This window comes from Antennarius striatus, chromosome 2 (genome assembly GCF_040054535.1).
Source record: "Antennarius striatus isolate MH-2024 chromosome 2, ASM4005453v1, whole genome shotgun sequence".
NCBI lineage: Eukaryota > Metazoa > Chordata > Actinopteri > Lophiiformes > Antennariidae > Antennarius > Antennarius striatus.
The window spans coordinates 11,651,301-11,670,653 of record NC_090777.1 but is presented as its reverse complement, the minus strand read 5'-3'; the positions used below and the strand labels follow the sequence as shown (position 1 = coordinate 11,670,653).

General features: G+C 42.7%; 1 protein-coding gene across 2 annotated transcripts in view; it reads right to left on the bottom strand.

The window, feature by feature from the left end:
- The window catches only part of agrn (agrin), a 266,995-nt gene that overhangs the window by 8,176 nt on the left and 239,466 nt on the right, over positions 1–19,353 (bottom strand). For both annotated transcript variants that reach the window (XM_068330831.1, XM_068330841.1), the window contains 11 exons: positions 18,919–19,299; positions 17,540–17,732; positions 15,654–15,869; positions 15,236–15,465; positions 13,650–13,784; positions 11,303–11,393; positions 10,978–11,142; positions 10,672–10,783; positions 7,333–7,449; positions 4,923–5,106; positions 4,183–4,270 (listed from right to left, as the gene is read on the bottom strand). In XM_068330831.1, the coding sequence (XP_068186932.1) occupies positions 4,183–4,270; positions 4,923–5,106; positions 7,333–7,449; positions 10,672–10,783; positions 10,978–11,142; positions 11,303–11,393; positions 13,650–13,784; positions 15,236–15,465; positions 15,654–15,869; positions 17,540–17,732; positions 18,919–19,299 (1,912 nt within the window). The remainder of the gene's footprint in view (positions 1–4,182; positions 4,271–4,922; positions 5,107–7,332; positions 7,450–10,671; positions 10,784–10,977; positions 11,143–11,302; positions 11,394–13,649; positions 13,785–15,235; positions 15,466–15,653; positions 15,870–17,539; positions 17,733–18,918; positions 19,300–19,353) is intronic.

Genomic DNA, 19,353 nt, shown 5'->3' with positions numbered 1-19,353 from the left:
GCTGGTGTCTGAGATCTAGAACCTAAGATCTAGAACTTGCAGCCAGAAAGCTTCACAGCACGGCTCTACGGCCTCACACTCACAGAGCTTGTCATACACACACCGAGTTGAGGAGAAGTAAGGGGATGTTTCGCTGTTAACTTCTCTACATCCTACTGAACGTCAGCTGAAGTGCACCTCAGTGCTTCCTGTGTTGTGCTGTGTGTTTAAGTCGTACACTTATTAGATCTCCAGTCTTTTGACTGCTGTAGGTGTGGGGGTGACTCAGAAACAGAGAAGACTTACAGCTATCCTTTAGAGGTACTGTATGCCACGGTCAGTGTGAGAACGACACACACTTGCATGAGCCTTCTCTGTATATGCACATACGCCAGCTCCATCACATATTCACTCCTGCATCCAAACACACTTACGTGGTGTCTCTGTTCTTCCTCCTCCCAGCAGGGAATCATCCTAGAATTTGTGTGTTTATAAATGCGAGTGCACATCATCTAACATCAGCGCAAAAAGTCTGCACATGTGTGAAAATGACTCATTTCCAGCCTCCATAACGGGTAATTTAACATAAACACGAGGTGAAGACAGGTACAACATGGAACCAGTGACACAATAGTAACACAGAGCTAGAGACAAAGACTATACAAGACAGACAGCAAGACAAAGGAGTAGGTTTAGCAAGCAGAGAGGCTCATGGGAGAAGAGACATGGACAGGAAATGGGTGGGGATGCAGAGAAAGTCAGTATGGGACCTTTTTACATACAAGAAGAGTGTTGTCATTTCCTCTGAGTCTTTTCTTCAATGATTATGTGTTACAATAATAAGAGATTAAATTAAAATATGACGACTATTAACCTCTGTTCTGAGAGAAGAGAACTTTTAACAACTGAGGCCAATAATAATAATAATAATAATAATAATAGAAGTGAAGGAAAGAATCCTTGATTAGATTGTTTTCCTTCAAAACCATGCTGATAAAGTAAACTTTGACCTCCATAATAATTGAATCCATTGAGGCAAAAAGCATCAAGAAAGCATGATTTAAGAGCATAATGTTTTTTCTCCACAGGAAAAAAAAAAGCCTACAGAGAGAAAAAAAATCCAACAAATACAATTCAGTGAACCCTCTCCTGGCAAACCCTCAAATAGCTTACAGGGCCCAATAAATCTCCATTGGAGAGGCTTGTCAGTGATAAGGTCAAGGTTATTAAAAGCGCTCAATATAATCATGAATAAAACAACGTCAAAGCGGAGCATTCCAAATCTCATATACACCACTGGATTGGTAGATTTCTGGAGTTTTACTGTTTATTTTTGTAAATAGAGAGATCTCATCCACTCATTATTTGTATTCAATTTCTCAGGTTTCCCAGACTGCTGTCCTCTACTTAAACTCCAGGTGGCAGTGGTGGTTAGAATAATAAAAAGTCAATAGGACAGCTGCTAAAAAAAAGGTTGCATCTCTGTCTCGTTTAGTGCTGTTATCGGACCTCTGAAGTTCAGAATTAATTGAAGCATAAGCAGAGGCTCTTTGTGATTTGTATTGGTAACTTTATCCCTCTAATGGAAACGATATTGACTCTGCAGGAGGGTTCAGCCCTGTGAGAGCTCAGAGAGGGATTGTCTGGTGAGGATGGGAGGATGAGGAAGCAAGGGACAAGTGGACACTACCAAGCTCTAAAAGGTTTTGTGGGACTCACCTCTGGTCGGATGGGTTCTCCAGGGACTCGGGACTTAGGGGAGCAGGGCACAGAGTCAACGGCATGCAGTGTAAGCGGGACAGGCAGAAGGAAAGAAGGCAGGAGGGGAGGAAGAGGAGTAGGGAAGGGTGACTTGAGTCAACTGCGTGACTCACAGAGTGGTTTAGACCTGAAGCTGCAAAAAGCATAACTTATCTGCTAAACTACATTATCGACCATTTCAACAGTCGATAACAACAGTTGTGTGATCACAGGAGGAGTAAGCTTAAGCCTGATCACGCCAGAGAGATGGAAGGAGGTTCTCCAGAGAATATTCAGATCAAGACGAATGACTAATGAACCAAAATACCCTGGGACACGGCATCGCCTGAAAGTAAGCTTAAGATTAAGTACATTTCATGGCCAGTGTCCACACCAGTGCAATGTCTACTTAACGTCGGCATCCACTTATTGAACAGCTCCTTTATATTTATGCTGCTGCACGCCACAGTGCACCGGCAATTACCTTTTGGCCTGAGATGGAAGCGATTACTGAGAAAACTTTGGGCAACTGTCAAAACATGAGGTCGAGCCCTGCATCAACTGAGAGCTCTGGTCAGATATGATTGGTCACTGGAGTAACAGAGTTTGAGCGCATTAACCTGAGCTTCCAGATACAAGCGGAAAGATGAAGAAACAGTGATCAAAGGGTGCTGCAAATAACATTAACCCAAGGTGAACGTTTCACATACTGGCCTCAGCTGGCTCTTAATGGCCTCTCAAGAAATATATTCGTTTCTTTTAGAAAATCAAATCAGGCTGAATTGCACTCAGAGTGCTGAACCCCAACTCTGGTTTGCTTAGATTCCAGCTTGCTATGGCTCTTAAACTGCTCAGTAAATGTAACATCCATTAAACTTTTGACAGTCTGGCTTCAAGGACTACTGTCCTCTCGTGCTAAGTGAGATTGATGCCCATGGCTACACTCTGCAAAGGGGTCTCAATTGGATGCCTAATCTCTACAAAAGGAGACAGATCAGTGATTAACATGTCACTACCCTCTGTATGGCCGACTCCATAATTATTCACAATTACTGTTAGAGATCTGGCAAAGAAACTAATGACAGAAGCCTTTGCATGGATAGAACTCTGGGCTGAATCCAGCCAACTTAATTTGATCTGAATTTTGCTTCGAGATTTTTTTTGAAATAGAGATTACTCACTGAGCTAATGAGCAAGAAGGAAAAACCTCTAATATCCAAGTCATGACCGAGGGTTTTCCCTGCTCCATGGGCAGCAGAAACTAGGTTAAGGCAGGAATCCTCTTCCTGCAGTTTTAAAGGGCTCTCATTCATTTCCCATGACAGATAAAGTCATTTAGTGTAAAATGCATGGCAATTCATTTTGTTTAGAAATGAGTTACAACCATGCATAAAATTTTGCACATTCTCAGTAAAGCAATTCATTTTCTCTGAGCACAATGCTTATCATGCACACATTCATGCTTCCGTTTGTACTGGAAAAATAAAACGAAGGTTGTAATGAGATTGCAAAATGTACTTGAAATAACAATAGTCGTCAAATTAAAGTATGGATATGGAAGGTAAAACATGACTTTCAGGATGATTTCTGTGTGGAAATCATGACAGAAAACTTGATGCGCTTTAATTACTTTAACTGTGTTAACTATAAAATGGCTTTTTATTTTATTTTTGCTGTTAGTTGAAAGCTGAATTCCCGGCCATAGTCTACTTACTCAGGGATCTCATTGGTCAGTTGGCTTTAGTGAAAAGGAAACACAGTGAAGGACATTCACATAAGACAATGTGTGGACAAAGACGCGGGTGGAGAAAGTGAAGGACAGGACAACGTTTACACAACTGCAAAGCGTAGAGTTTGGACAAACAACAAAGATACACTTAAAGACGCACATCTGAGTTCTCCAACCATCTGTTTCAGAGTGAGAACAATGATCTGAAGACTGTGGCCTACTTTTCACACCTTTGAATATTTGTGGGAAGAGCTTTGAGATGAAGATATGGAGCCGTATGCTTCTTTTGTTTTCAGGTTCACCTTCAGCGATTTCCCTGAGCAGGGTGTAAAAAATTGGAGGGGGCTTATCTGTGGGTGCCAATTTTATAGAGCGCAGCCGCAAAGGCATTCAAAATAAGAATAGAAAGTTGAATCATGCATGTGTGCTCATTGTCCAGTCTGTGCTCAGCAGTAAGATCACTGAGCGAAGGAATCCCGCTCAAGGCAACACTGCGATTGTTCTGCTTCTCACTAATTAGTGAAATCCTGTCAGGACTTTTGTGGAAAGGGCCATTAGCCAAGCGCCTGCTTCACCTTTAAGACCAAGACCTGATGATATCATCAACAAGGTCATCATGGCTCACCAAGGCAAGAGAGGGATAGATAGAGGGTTTATTTGGCTAACAGATATTCCAATCAAGATGCTAGACAAAGCTGAATGGGTGAGGATGTTCTTCTTGCCCTCTCGCTTACCTCTTTGTAACAGCATTGTGGTATTCGATAAACGTCCGCCCATCGAAGGCGACGGCCTCCGTCTCTCCAGCAGACTTCTCGTAGATTGCTGGGGAGGATTAAAGAAGATACTTCAGAGGATTGCACCAATCAATGAGGCAGAGCGTTCAGTTATCAGCGCTGAAGGCAATGGAGTGTGAGTGAATGGGAAGGGGAGGGGACTTGGTGTATTTGTAGTTTTAATTAACGTGAAAGGGACAGCCGGCCACACACACAAGGTTAATGGTGAAGGCTGCGACTGAGTTTGTAAGACAGATTGGACCAGAGTGAGAATACGTCTGACAGAGTGACAGGAAGATGATGAAAGGCATGAGCAACTCTTGAAAAAGGGTCTAATGAATATTCAGCCAACGTATTTCATCATTTTCATAACTGCTGCTTCAATTTGAAATCAATGCGTGATATCGTCAAAATAAAAGATATGGCATATATCTGGTAGAAACATTTTAACAGTATCTACACTAAACACAATTGAAACAATCTTACAGTAAAAAAAAAGAAATCTTGTTAACCATCAACCAATGCAAGCAAAGAAAAAGCAGTGAATTCTGCCCCCTGTTTAAAGACGGTATGTACTGCTGCCATGTAGGCCGCCATCATCCTGATAGAAAGATATTCAGAGCAACAAAGTCTTAGCAGTTATATCATCTGAGGCTCTTTGCCAGAAGATCACATATAATAAGATGGCCAGAGACACTCACTGTTCTGACACTGTCCTCCTGAGAACCCACTGAGGCAAACACACTCATATGTGTCCAGTTGGGGGTCGCAGCGGCCGTTGTTGAGGCAGGGCTCCTGGGAACACGGGTGGTCCTGGAACATTTCCACATTCCTGGAGCGCAGGGCGTTCTCCTCCCTGAAGATGGGGGTACCCATCAAAATAATCTGGAAGAAGTTAGAACAAGGCTTAATGCACCAAAGCTTGGATTGATGGTTACATTTAGTGGAAGATGAATCTGTGAAATCAATGCTTTTTTTAGCTTGGGCTTTGAGACAATCACAAAGTAGAAGACCTGAGTTTCATTGGCCTGACTGCAACCAGAGGTGCAACAACCTCCTTCTCCACTCTTTTACAGCTGTAGCTTTATTTTTTACGGCCCTTGATAATTTCAAGAAAAATGCTAAAGATCCTTATCACTGCACAGCCGGGGTCCATGTGGGCTTCTGGTAATTTAATATTGCATTGCTACAGCCTGTGATCGAATACCATTAAATGATTTGATGCCCATGTACTGTAGTTTCACATGATGAAGTAGTTCTGAAGCTATAGTTAAAGCTTTGAAGTCATTAGAAGCATCTATGGAGGCCATATAGCACACAGCAAATAGAACATGGTCATTACAACCTTAAGTCTCGACATAGACTCCATATTTTTAACAATTTATGAATATCTTTGCATTCACCAGGAACTGAGTGCTGAACGTTTTGACCCATATGAAAAGTCTGATTATCTTGGTTTGTGCTTCTTCAATTTTGAACTTTTCTAGTTATTATTTATCTCTGGTGATTGTGGTTTGAGGTAGTTCAAAACTAATCACCTTCCAATACTCTCATATTTATTTGAAAGTATTTGTTCTTAAGATGAAACACTAGATAATAAATAAGCTCAAGTTAAACTGATCTAACATTGGACATTTTCTCAGCAACAATGTAAATTTGAAAAATAATCCCTCTCAATCACGACTTGCCCACTACACATGCAAGGCACGCATATTTAAAAAAATAAAAATAAAAAATCTTATTTTCAATATTTCTTGGTTTTGATTCTAGAGAAATGGCTGATTTTTGATGGCCACTCTGATAACAACACGATTGGTGTGTCTTTTTAATTATAGAAACTGATTTGTGCAAAGAAATATACAGTATGACATCACTTTCACAAATGTGTTCTTTACACTTCCATCAAGCAAGAAATAATAAAACCAAACATAAATACAGAATTCACATGTTGAGTAATCAAAATGCAGAAACGGGTGTCTTTTCTGCTAGCTCATTCATGATGAGAAGCTCATTGATAGATATGGTAAATGATATACAATGTTGTCGTTCAAATATTATCAATATAAGCAAAACCTTAAATTGCCAGAACTTCAGCTTAAAGGCCTCTCTACAAACACAGGCTAATTTATTCCAATTATATGTTAACCAACCTGCCTGCAGTCTAAAATTTAATCTCATAAATTACCTTTTGCATTTATCTTTTGGAAAATGCACCTATTTAATACCCTTAATTGTTTTTGACCTTTTCTTTGTGTGTCACATGTATGCTTTCTATCTTCCTTTTAAATCTGTCAGTTTCACCGAGTCATTGCCTTCATTTTCAGAATTAAATATTCTATGCTTGAAAAAAGATCCAAGCAACCCATCTGTTTCTACTCCTAGTCTAAATAAAACACCGACTTAAAAGGCATTATGCTTTCTACAAAATAAAGATTAAACCTAAGTATCACAACACATCAGAAATGCAGATGGCTGCTTAAAGATACAGTATGGACTCTTTATAGCATGTTCTTCCTCTATATGTGAGCTCCACACTGTCAACACACAACACAACATTTCAGAAATTACATGTTGACAGAAAACATGTTAAACATGGACATCAAATGAAGAGCACATCCTGCCTTCTTCATAATTAACTATTCCCTGCAGGCCAAGCGAGACAAATGCCACATTTAGCTTTTGATTTGCTCAAAACTGTCAAGGGAAAGTTTGCAAATGAGAACTAATGACAAGTTTGTACAAACAGTAACATCCTGCTTTTGTTCTACTGGGTTATTTCTGGCTCTCAGAGATGAGGTTTTTGCTGGAACGTGGTGATAAAAAAAACAAACTGGAGGGCTGTCAAGGAAAGATCTGAGAGTACTGAAAGGGAGGGACTTCAAAATGCGCATTCTATTAATAGTGCGAGTTAATCCAAATGAGCAGTCACTGTCTATCACAGTGTGAGTTTATAATGAAAAAGCACAAATATAGGGGTCTGAAGTATGACAGCTAGACAGCTAAAAAATTGTGTTTTGGATTTGCTGAAGTATATCAGAGGGCAAAAGAGTTCAGTTCATTAACGTAAAATATACAGTCCCCAGACCTGAAGACACTCTTGTAAACATTTACCTTTTGGATTGTTCCCTTGAAGCCTTCGGTTAACGCAGCAACCCTCGCCAGTCGGCTGTAATCCGGAGCTCCGCCCACATAAAGATTCTCTTTTAGGTTAAGATCTACGTGCAGGTTCTGATAAAACAGGAAACAAAGAGGTGTCAGCTGGTGATCCGTGCAAACAAACAACAAAAATGTCCACCATGGAAATTAATCCCAGGGGTTTTTCTTTGGGGTGAAATAAGCTGATGTTTTACTCTTGTCAACTGGAGTGGCAGCCTTTTAGCCAAGATATTAATAGAGAGATTAGCAAACCACATTTGTAGACATGTCACATTTGTATAGCCCAAATGAAAAAAGACTATTTATCCCTTTTGTTGCTGGCAGATTCTCTAATAACACGTCGTTGCTATTTTTAAACGTCAGTTCACTTGATTCATTACAACGTAATTAATTTTTCTGTGTCTCTCAGAAAAAGTGGTCAATTATTTTCTATTCGGGAGACATAATAATAGTACAAAGACTAATCAGGAACAGGCTGGACCGGAGATATGGATGGTTCTTTACAGAAAGCTATGAAACCTTTGAGACAATCATTTTGCATTAGCAAGGTACCACTACTGTCTCTTGCATGGAGCAGCCAGCCCACTTCAGAGGGAAGGAATTACTGATCTTTACTTTATGTAGAGCAGTAATTGCCAGAGGGGTAAAGTGGACTTAATTACTATAAAATGATGAAAAGAGCCAAATAAACAGGCTTTACACAGGCAAGCTGACCCAGCTCAGTTTTTGTGGGATGGGATTTGGAGTGAAGGGGCAGCCCTGCCTGGCTGAGGCCTGGGGCTGTGTCACCACAACTCGAGCTGCTTCCAACAGAGAGAGGGCAAGGACCTCGGCCAATGCTGGAAGTCCAGCTGCCAATGCCTCCAAGTCCAGAGAAAAAGTTGTTGCCAATGGCCGGGCAGTGCTGGCCATCTCAGCCTTATGTGGACCTTATTGCTGTGTAACATTTAGTTAGAAACGTATGTTGAACCTTTTTCTTTTTTTAATCTCATTTGAGCTCTTACAATTTCAGAATATGTAGAATTTCTGTTCTAGGCTCTACAGTGAGACTGCATGCGACGATCTGGTGCATCGTGTTCTGTTCCGTTTCAAACGGGTAGTGACAAACAGCTGGTGGGAGAGGACAGCTGGTTTTATGGAGTGATTCTTGCTCTGTGATGCTCAGTGAGCGTTGTCGGTGTTCTTATGGGCAAGTGGGTGGGTGAACGTGTAAAAGACTTTGTGATTTCATGAAGGACGCTTCCAGTTTCCAAAAGAAGTGAGAGTAGATGACAAAAGAACAGCTCGGTTTGGCTTGGCACCTCACCTTCTTCTACGGTATATTTCCTTCCCTTCGCTTGCATTCCACGTCTTCTCTCTCACTTTTCGACAGCCATGTAGCACTGGCATGATATTCCAGCCCACGCTGGATTAATGAAGACGTTTCTTTGTTGCTAAAAACAATGGTCGTCAGAAAGATGACTGTCGCCTTTCCTTCTTCCCACCCTCTTCCACCCCCACGGCAGATGGACTGAGGTAAAAGCCAAACCGTGTTCTTGAAGAGCATCTCTACTGTTGCTGTGTGTATGGATTTATGAAATGGTGATGTTTTTCCTCTTGAACTGCTACTTTTGAGCTCCGAGGAGTGCCTGTTTTTTCTAAACTGTTGTTGAGCGGAGAGATGGCGATGAGAGGACGTGGAGAACGACTCAAATGAAATATGGGCTAAGGTGTGACTGGGAATTGTCTCATTACCTTGCGTGATTTCTTATTTCCAGACAGCACATAATGGAGAAGAAAAGAAAATAGGGAGGAAGATAGTTATTAGGGGGAGCCTGCTAAGTGTATGAGCAGAGAGACGCATGCAGAGCCGGGTGAGTGCAAAAGAGCCATGAAAAGCCCACACTTTAACGCACACATACACAACCTGTTCCAGATCAATTCATTCAATAACCACATGAAAAGCGCACGGTGTTTCTGCACATGCATCCATGCCTTACTTAACAGTATGTGAAAAAAACAAAAAAAAAACACAACATAGAGATGTGCAAGTGTGTGTGTCTACATGTAAAAGGAGTAAATGCAAATGAGACAGCAAGTCTAAGAAGGGCATGCAGAAAGCAGCTGGTGCCACACGCACAGATGAAAAGAAAAGAGCGTCATGAATGGGAGGCTGTGAGTAGTGCCACTTAACCTAGCCTCATTACAGACCGCTGCCATTCAACCAGACTCCAAGTAGATTTTCTTCTTTCTCTACCTTTGAAAATATGGAATTCATCATGGAGGCAGCCTGAGCTGCGTTTGATAAGATGAAAACTCTTTGCATGCGATGGGTACACTTCTCCCAGTGTGTGACCACCTATGGTTAAATATAGGCTTCTATAACTAGCCCGTGGTTCTTAAAGCAGGAGGAACTAAGAGCCGTACTGGATGGATGCTCTACACTGAGCTCCTTAACAAGTCTCAGTCCCCCCCCTCCCCACCCTACCCCCTCTATCCCTGATCCATTGCTCTCCTCTTTTAATACGATTTTCTGCCTGTGCTGCTGGAGTAAAACACAATTACCCTATGGACAGCAGGACGCAGTGAGGTAAAGACAGCGCAGCTAGAGGAAATAAAGATGCGAGCCTTGCACCTCAGAGGAAGATGACGAAGTTGACAGAGTGCACGTTCATGATCACAAATTACTCTTAATGTAATTGCATGACTTACACGCTTATCAAACCATTAGATTGCCTTAATTTGGAGCAGGTAGCTGTTTTATTGGTCGAGACGCAGGGCTGACGAGTTTCATTACGCTCTTCTCGCTGCTGCTATCTCCTTTATCTGCCTCCACCTCCCCAGACACCACCTCAAAGGCTGAATTCATAAAATTGACTGTATACCAGCCGTAAAAGCTGGTTTTGCTTTCTGTGTGCAGCTCCATGTTTAATCTCTGTAAAAGCACGGCAGCTAGCTGGAAGGTGAAGGTTCAAAAGAATACAACTTCCAAAATGAAGACAGCTCATCAAACTGGCCCTCTACACCTGGAGCTCTCTCTCCTGCCTTGACAGATATCAGCAGCATATTTCTGGCAATCAAGCTGACAGAGCCACATGTTGGGAACCGTTCTGGAAATCCTCAGTTAAGGAGGAAAGACTGCTGACTCGACTGTCCCTGAAGCAGGAGGCTGATTTTCCTCCTCAAGCGCAAAGCAAAGTACTAAAGACGAAGCTCAGGGCGATGATGGGTTAGCAACACATGATCAAGATGGCCATAAGCTTTGTGTGCAAAAGATAACCATTAACACCAGCTTTTTGGTCTGGCCTTTCTTACCGGCGCCTCTCCTCGGACGGGGTCCTTCTTATTCACCATGATCTCTCCTTTGCGGTTGGAGCGCTCCAGGTTGATAGTGTTCCACACGTTCAGCTGGATTGGTTGTTTACTCCTGAATGAAAACACTCCAGTGAGTCACACACAAGACAGCTCATTTAAAACAGCTGAACTCCACTGAACCGCCACACATTCAAGGGAATTCTCGAAGAATAAAGCAATCAAACATCTTTGTCATCCTTTGAGACTGGTCTTTTGTTCTAGTTCTGTAAGTTACTCCATCTGAGAATTTTATGTGTCAGTGCTGACCTGATGGTGGCGGGTCCTTTCCCCAGATCATAGCGGAACTCCAAGATCCCGTCATTAAGCGACAGAGAAATAAAGTCTCCTTTTCCATCAGATTTTTGACCGTTGTAGAAGATCAAACCGTTGGAGTCGTTGGCCATGAGAATCACTGTCATGCTGAGTTTTTGACTGCAGACACAGCAAAAAGCAAAGCCATAAAACATGCAAGATTCAAGAAGACACAACTTTCCACACAGAGGAACGAAGGTCAGGCCATTTGCATTGGCATTTTACATGTCTATAACATGTTACAGGTCACATTAACTGTGTGTGATTCATGCAGGCTTACCGAAGGTCATGTCCGTAGAGGTGGAGCCCCTTCAGCTCCAAGTAAGAATCTCCCTTGAATAGTGGCATGTAGGCCCCTCGCCTCTCAGCCACTGGAAAAACCAAGACACCAATAGTCATCCTCGGGTTCCGTTTTTGTTGCTGACAGAATTGAAAATCAGTAGTCAGAATATCTATGAGGTGCCTGTCAGCATTATGGAAAAGAGATGGATTTGTGCTTGTAGAGGCTTCTGGATTAAGACTTTCTGTTGACAACAATTCAAACACAAAGAAATTCAAAAAAATCTACGTCAGACCGATTATCCCACCCGCCATGGTGTAACAAAGACCCATTGGAGACGTATGGAGTTTTACACCGCGGCAGGGACTGATGAAATAATGCAGCCACTGTTTTTTTTTGTGGGCCTTTTGCTAAATTAATGTCTTTGCCACGTCCCGTTTCTGTCTATCCAGAGTGATTAAGACAGGCACCGTGCCATTCTTTTAACAAGTGGCTTCACATTAAGAATCAGTCAAGTGTCACCCGGGGGTATATGTTTATCATGCTTTTTTTCAAAAACTAACCATAAATTAGAAAAATACCAGTTGCGGGCAAGCACACACACACACACACACACACACACACACACACACACACACACACACACACACACACACACACACACACACACACACACACACACACACACACACACACACACACACACACACCTAAATATCCAACAAGAAAGCTTTTATTTGTAATTGGCTAGGATTAGCCGAGACGCGTCAGGCTGGGAAAAGCAGACAGAGATGAGAAAGCTAATTAGCTATTGTGTCGAAGAATGCAAATGATGATGGCACGCACAGCCGAAGCAAGAGGAAAATAGCCTCTCACAACAACATGGATTTGTGCACTAAACAAAAGTCTATTAGAACAACAGAGTCGCTCAGAACGCAGCTTCATAGGATAGTGTGTGTGGTCTCTGTTATTTTCACTCAAAATTTTTACGACCAACCGAAAGCTGGTCAGGTTGGGATATTTCTGAAAAAAAAAAAAAAAGACATGGAAAAATTTTTTTAGGGAGCAGTTTTATGTACTGTTGAACCAAGCTCTGAGGCAATTTTGTGGGTATGCCATCTAATTAGTACCTGCAATAAAACGCTTCAAAGCATTATAAAACTGGGAAAGGAAATAGCAAAGCTGCTAAAATGCACAAAATCAAACTTTTAAATCAAACTTTCACTCCAAACCTATATTTATTGTTTTGAGGACCATCTGAGTTCTCCTGGTCCTGCTTTCATTACTTCAGTGTAATTATTTACAGCAACACAAGACAAAAGCTCACGTGAAAGATGGCTCTTCAGTACTGTGGGGATACCCTTGAGAAACGCCATGACATGGAGAATACAGCCACACACTGCATCAACAATCACTTGCTGAGCCCGAAACAGAATCCATTGCTCAGCAGAACGTGCACGAGCTATAAGTTACACACAATAATAGGATGACTAATTCACCCCCAGGTTTCCGATGAGGGGCTCTGAGCGACCTGTCTTCTAAACTCTTCTCAGCGCAGCCCTTAGAGGGTACATCCACCTGAACGCTGCTTTATCTGTGAGCTGCTCTATGGGGCTGACACTCCGGCTGACTGACGGTCCCATAAATCACTGCAGGCAGGGGGACTGATGTGATTAGTCATCTCATTGATTCCTGAGAAAAAAATAGCCTTTTTCAATGGTAGACGCTTTCGCTCACACGGCATTGATTTTGGTTCACCTCAATTTATTTTAATCATCTTCCAACTGGCCCTTTGGGCTTTGAAGGAGGCGATCCTCATCTGCTTACTCTAAATTCCTTCTGGGTACAAGGGTGCATGATTCCTACTGCTGGGAATAAGCATGACAACGCAGTTTCTCTTCCATTCACAGGTACAGACGTTGAGGAAGGGAAAAATAGAAGTTTCACAAAACAGAAGAACTCCATTTTTCCCATCCTGGTTAGTTTCTCCCACGTGAAACTAAGCAACAAGAACAATATTTGAATGCAGCACCTGTGGGTACAAAGGCAGGGAGTGAGTAGACATGAGGCTTTGCTGCTGCTCGCCAACTAACAAGCACAACATAGTCAATGTGGTGAACGTCCCGATGGGGCCAATCATCAACATCCCTCCCATCGCCCACCCTAAAGACTTGCTCCTGCTCTCTTAGTCTGATCTTATGAATCAGGATAAAAGGGAATATCACAGAGCAGAAAGAAAAACACAAAACGAAAGCAAGACGACGGTGCTCCTCGATAAGCACTACAGAGAGTATCTGAGTGTTAGGGTCACGGAGCTACACCAGCTACACTGCGCTAATCAGATCACCTTTCTCGCAGTGCCTCCCTTCACGTCCCATGGGACACTCGCACTTGTAACCCCCCTCTGGAAGAGCCTGGCACTGGGAGGATGGATGGCACCTGTTGGGCTCACATGGATCGTGGACGTCGGCACAAGTTGGACCTGAAGACCAACACAGATACACACAGATGAGTGATGATGATAATGATGACTGGTATTTCCCACCACTTTCACTTTTATTCCATCTGAGAGGAGGAGGAAACAAAGACAAGAGGAGTTTCCTCTGTAACGGAGGTCATCTTCTAATAGGATTTGGAGATATTACAAGTCCAGATTAAAAACCGGAGGGCTCCCCACCACACGTCCATGTTTCTAGGACAGTGGCTTGTGGCGTCTGGTGGTTGATGATATTGGCCTTTGCCACAGACTAAATCTGAATTCACCCTTTATTGCTTTACCAGTCAGAGCCTGTGGTGAGGAGAAGGTTTTAATGAACTACCTCCCTGCTGAGCTCAGAGGACTTCCCTGTTTTCCCTCATTCATGGTTTGGAAAGCCAATTGTTTTTATCTTCCACAGTTTCATTCTGTCATCTCTCTGTCCTTCCCCATCATTTTTACTCTCTCACCGCCCTCATCCTTCCTGCCATGTCTGCTCCTCCTAACTACAGCACTCTTCATACATTTATTTTCTCTTTCTTTATACCCTCCAATCACAACCGCCAATCTTAGCCACTTGATAGAATTAACTTAAATGTGAGTCTGCAGGCGATGGCCCAATCCTCATTATCGCTCTTCATTCTATGCCACGATGTCAATGCAACTTTGATCACGGTGATGCTTTTTCAGAGTGGAGAATTATTTCTGCTTCCTCTCAAGGTTTCTCAATAACAACAAACCATAAAAGGCCCCTTATATGTAAGGCAATAAGAAGGTAATGGGACACTTTATTGATCCACATTTCAAATTCAAGGAAAATGGCTTTTAAAACTCATCTGAAAGGTGGTTTCCATAACCACTGAGCTACCCCCATGTGATGATAAAATCCTTTACTATTGAAACATTAAAGTTAACTCTGACAATTAATTTGATTCTAGTGCGAAACTTTTTGCAGTAGCCTGCAGTACAACCAGCAATGGGCACACTTGGCCAGACCCTGTCTGTTCTTAGCTCTGTTCTCTCCAACTTGCTAGTTAGGTGATGTCTGCTGAAGCTATAGAAGAAAGGAAAAGTGAACGGTAAGGAAGAGGAAAGGCTTCGGGACATTCACTGAGTATTTGGTGGAAGTTTTTTTGAGACGTCAGCATTTAATCTCTCCATTCTGTGTTGGACACAGATTTGATGGTGTTTACAAAATGACTTTGAGTTCTACTGCTGGGGGCATGAGTTACGATGTCGAATTAGGCTGTCAAGCTAATTTAAGATTTGTGGGTAAGTCATGCCCACAGTGAACACCAGAAGAGAAAGCAAAGTGGTGACAGGAATGTTTTTAACAAGGTGTTCGAAAGCTTCAATTATGAATTATACTTGTGCTTGGAGTGGCATTAACGTCCCAGAATTCCTGCATGATTATCCCATTTGGAAGACTGCCGAACAGCCATTTATTGACATCTTACCCCAGAATCCTTTGCTGCACTTGCAGTGAAACATCTCTGCCTCCTTCACCTGGCACGAAGCGCCATTCTTGCAGGGATTTGGCAGGCAGGGGTTGTTACCGCATTCGCCCACGCCGCTGCCGTACAGGCTGTCTCCACCGTTCTCCTGGAGGTTGAGCACCCGGTTGTTGACGTCCAGCATGCGAATGCAGCCCACCAGACCCGTGGCCACCGCCGTCCTTTCCCTTACGCTGGAGAGGAGAAGGGAAAATATTTTTTAGCATTGTTTTTTTAGATTTGAAGTTTGACAGCGGTAAACACAATTCTACAGCACATAATACGGTAAGGTCATTTTTTGCTTGATCTTAAGTCCTCATATACCTCTATAGGGTTATATGAGGACGTCATCATCACATTTACAGTAAATAAAAGCTCTTACTCCTGCTTCATCTCCTCAGGTACTCCCCCAATGAACAGGTGGGTGTCCAGGTTGAGGCCATCTGTGCCACGTGGACTCTCGCCCTCAATGTGCGGCTCATTGTCCACGCTGAGCATGGCGTTGCGGCGTTTGCGAGTCACCACCAGCTGGTGCCAGCGACCCTGATCGATCTGTACATTGCTGACCACAGTACCCGTCCCTGAACCTGTGTTGAACCTAAGCAGAGACGGCACAGCAGATCATTCAGTCCACCACGTATCACACTAAATTTTAGTTTACATGTTCCTTATCAAGGAGCACCAAATAACCAGAAGAAATGTGCTCATTTTGCTCATGAAGACAGCGGGACAGGAAGACAGGCACAGGTGGGATTTCAAACCGTATGACAGGAATGAGGCGTTTGTTGTCTTTCATACTTTTTAATTTAGATGTATTTAATGAGGCTCTCTTTTGAAAGAAAAACCATATTAACACAGACAAGAACTGTGGTGCTTATGCACCCACACGCGGTAGCATTAGCACAACCTAAGAGCAATTATCTGCGATAAATAATTTCTTCTCCCCACTCTTGGTTTCTCAGAGCGGTGGGTGGTAATCTCACAGCTGTATTTCTGGAACTGAAGCAGAGCTCCTTTGGAAGCACAAGTGACTAATGATCTCCTTAAGTTTGCAATTGATTTTCCTCCAAATAGAGAAATCTAACCAGGCCACATTGGCCAGAAATGAAAGGGCTCAGAGGGTCAGGGTGAAACTCAAAACCCAAAAGATAAGGGAAGCTGAAGGTGTTTGAAATATAAGATCCAAAGCAGACGCAGTGCAGAATCTCTAATTAGTCGATCAGGTCTCTTCTGAAGATACTGCTCAGCCCCGAATGATTTTTTTTTTATGCACGCAATGCTAGTGAGGGAGAAGGGATGAATGTTTTCTGCATGCCTGGAAGGAAAACGGTCCAATACAAACATGCTGCTTTAAGCTTTTTGTTGCTGCCAGCTTTTATAATACAAATTTGAAAGTAGTCTTTAAAAGCATGCGAATACAGGTAAGGATAGTGAATCCCTATTTATACAACACAGATGATAATGAATTTGTGCCAATCAACGTACTCGGTGAAGACTGACAATGAAGCGCATGCAGGGTCAAAAGAAAAGAACTGGGAAGTGTGAGATCCAATGGTTTCTGTTTTATAACAAATGTATTACTTTATGATTACTGTAACCACAAAATGGTCCCATGGGCAATGGAAGCTTATGTTAAAGTACTGTAAAGTATTTAATATGATAGTATTGATATTGTATATTGTAATATGACCACTTCTTGTTGCCCTTGTAAGGTATATATAATACACAAATATGGAAAACGGATGTAGCTCAGTTGAAATGAGACAAAAAAAATAGATTATTGATGCATTCCTTTCTTCATGTCACTCAAACGTTACATATCTTGGTACACTATTGTATGTCACAGTAAATTATCAATCATCTGAAATCACAAAGCTCGGTTTTTTAATCAAATGCTAACTTTGTATTTGTTGCTAAAACTGCACACATAAAATACAAATTTGGAAAGGCGGTGACATTTCTGTCCATATGTTCCCACCATCTGCAAACGTGATCATGTGAACAGCCAATTTGCAAGTTTGAACACATTTCTGAAATCTTGCCTTCACAGCCGTAACCTTCAAATCTGTCAGCGGCTTCTGTGTCTTTATTTATTTTCTGGTGTTTTTGCGTTTTGTAACATGTTTCCTTGCTGCAATTAATTTGCCTCTTTATCTTCTGTTCATTTTATGTCTTTTATTCACATCTATGTCCCTGTTTCCTGAGGGTGAATCAAAGGAATGTGGCCAGAGTAAAAACAGAGGAATAAAAAGTCGGAGATGCTCTCACCTCAGCTCCACCCTCCCGTTGACAAGAGCCAGGGAGATGAAGTCTTTCTTGCCCTCTTGGCCATTGTATAGAAGAATGCCGTTCATTTCAGAGGCTCTGAACTCCATTGCGATGCGGACTGTGTGATAGGCGCTCATGGTTTGAAATGCCAGGTAAGACTGGCCTCCAAAAGAGGGGATGAAGTACTTGACCACTGGAGAGGAAAGAAAACAACAAGCCGCTCCTGTCTTTACGATTTCACGGTGGAGTAAAAGCCCTTTAATGTGCATAATTAACTGTGAGTGGTGAAGAGGGGGTGTGCAAAAAAAACCCCAAGCCTTTCTGTCAGTTTAAGAGAAGGTTGTGATAGAGGAAGAGCAGAGCTTTTAACACACCTTCACATCACACACACCCCGTCCCCTGTGCTCATTCTCTCCATCTATATCTTTCTGTCCGTCGCCCCGAGGAGAACGGCAGCTGATGAACAGTCTCTGTTTTAATGACTTGATTGATCTGGTAGAGGCTGGTGCACAGTGTACGTGTGTGTGTGTGTGTGTGTGTGTGTGTGTGTGTGTGTGTGTGTGTGTGTGTGTGTGTGTGTATGTGTTTGTGATTTCATTTAGCCACTCCAACTCAAACACATGCTGATTCTCACCAGCCAATCCCCATCAAAGTAATTAGCGTCAATTATCTTAAGATGCAGCTGCATGAGGTTTCTCCTCGCCCCCCCCCTGACAATCCCAAAGTTAGATAAGAAAAAAGTTCTACTTCTCAACAAGTACTGCCTGATTTCTGATTTTCTCTGTGGTGCTGATTGGACTCTGCATTTCCACTGGCGAGCTCAGCAGTTCGAGATATATTTGTCTGAATCACTTGAGATGTATTTGAAGACCCGCCGCCAGGATCAGACGTGTGTCTGACTCACACCTCTCAGGATTAAAAAAATAAATAAATCCAGGTTATGAGCGATGATTTCAGCTGTCACGGTTGGGCTGTAATTTGCTGATAAATTCACACGTTTGACCACCTGACATTTCATTTACATATTTCCAACATTTAACATTTCTTTTAAGGTTTAATTCTGCAGTCGCTTTGCCCAACAGGAGGGAATTTCTTTAACTATAGATTTTATTACATAAACGTTTTGAAGACTTTTTTCTGCTGCTTTACAGCAACAGTATAGCACCTGAGGATGGACTGATTTGTACAGCGGAAGGACCTCAAACACCTTTAGTTGCTTTAAAATCACTGCAAACTTCTAGACTTGGCCTCTTGTTGGATTTTTTGAGAGTGCTAACTGCATTAGCTTCAGATGACAAGGAAAGCCTATTCCAGCCCTCTATCTCAAATGAGTTTGACTTAAGAAAAAGAACAGAAATAATTTCAAGTATATGACTCACCCTTCTCACACACAGCGCCTCCCCGCCCAGCAGGGCACTTGCAGCTGAAGTAGATGCCATACTCCTCACAGGTGCCCCCGTGGAGGCAGGGATGGGAGCTGCAGGGCTTTTCACCTTTCACCTTGTGGTGATAACTGGCTCTCACATGGGCTGTGGTTGTCCTGAGAAGTGGTGTGGTGGTAGCGGGCGGCGGGGTGGTGACCGGCACCGATGTGGTGGTGGTACGTCTGCTGCCGTAAGGTCTGCGCGTGGTGCCTGGTGGGCGGCGGGTGATGTAGGTGGAGGTTGGTGGAGGCTTGGTGGTGGTGGTGATGGGCGCGGCTGTGGTGACTGATGCAGTGGTGGTGATAGTGGTGGTGAAGTAGGGGATGAAAGACAAACCTGATGACGAGGAAAGACAAAAAAAGGGACGTGTTAAAAGAATGCTGAACTTGC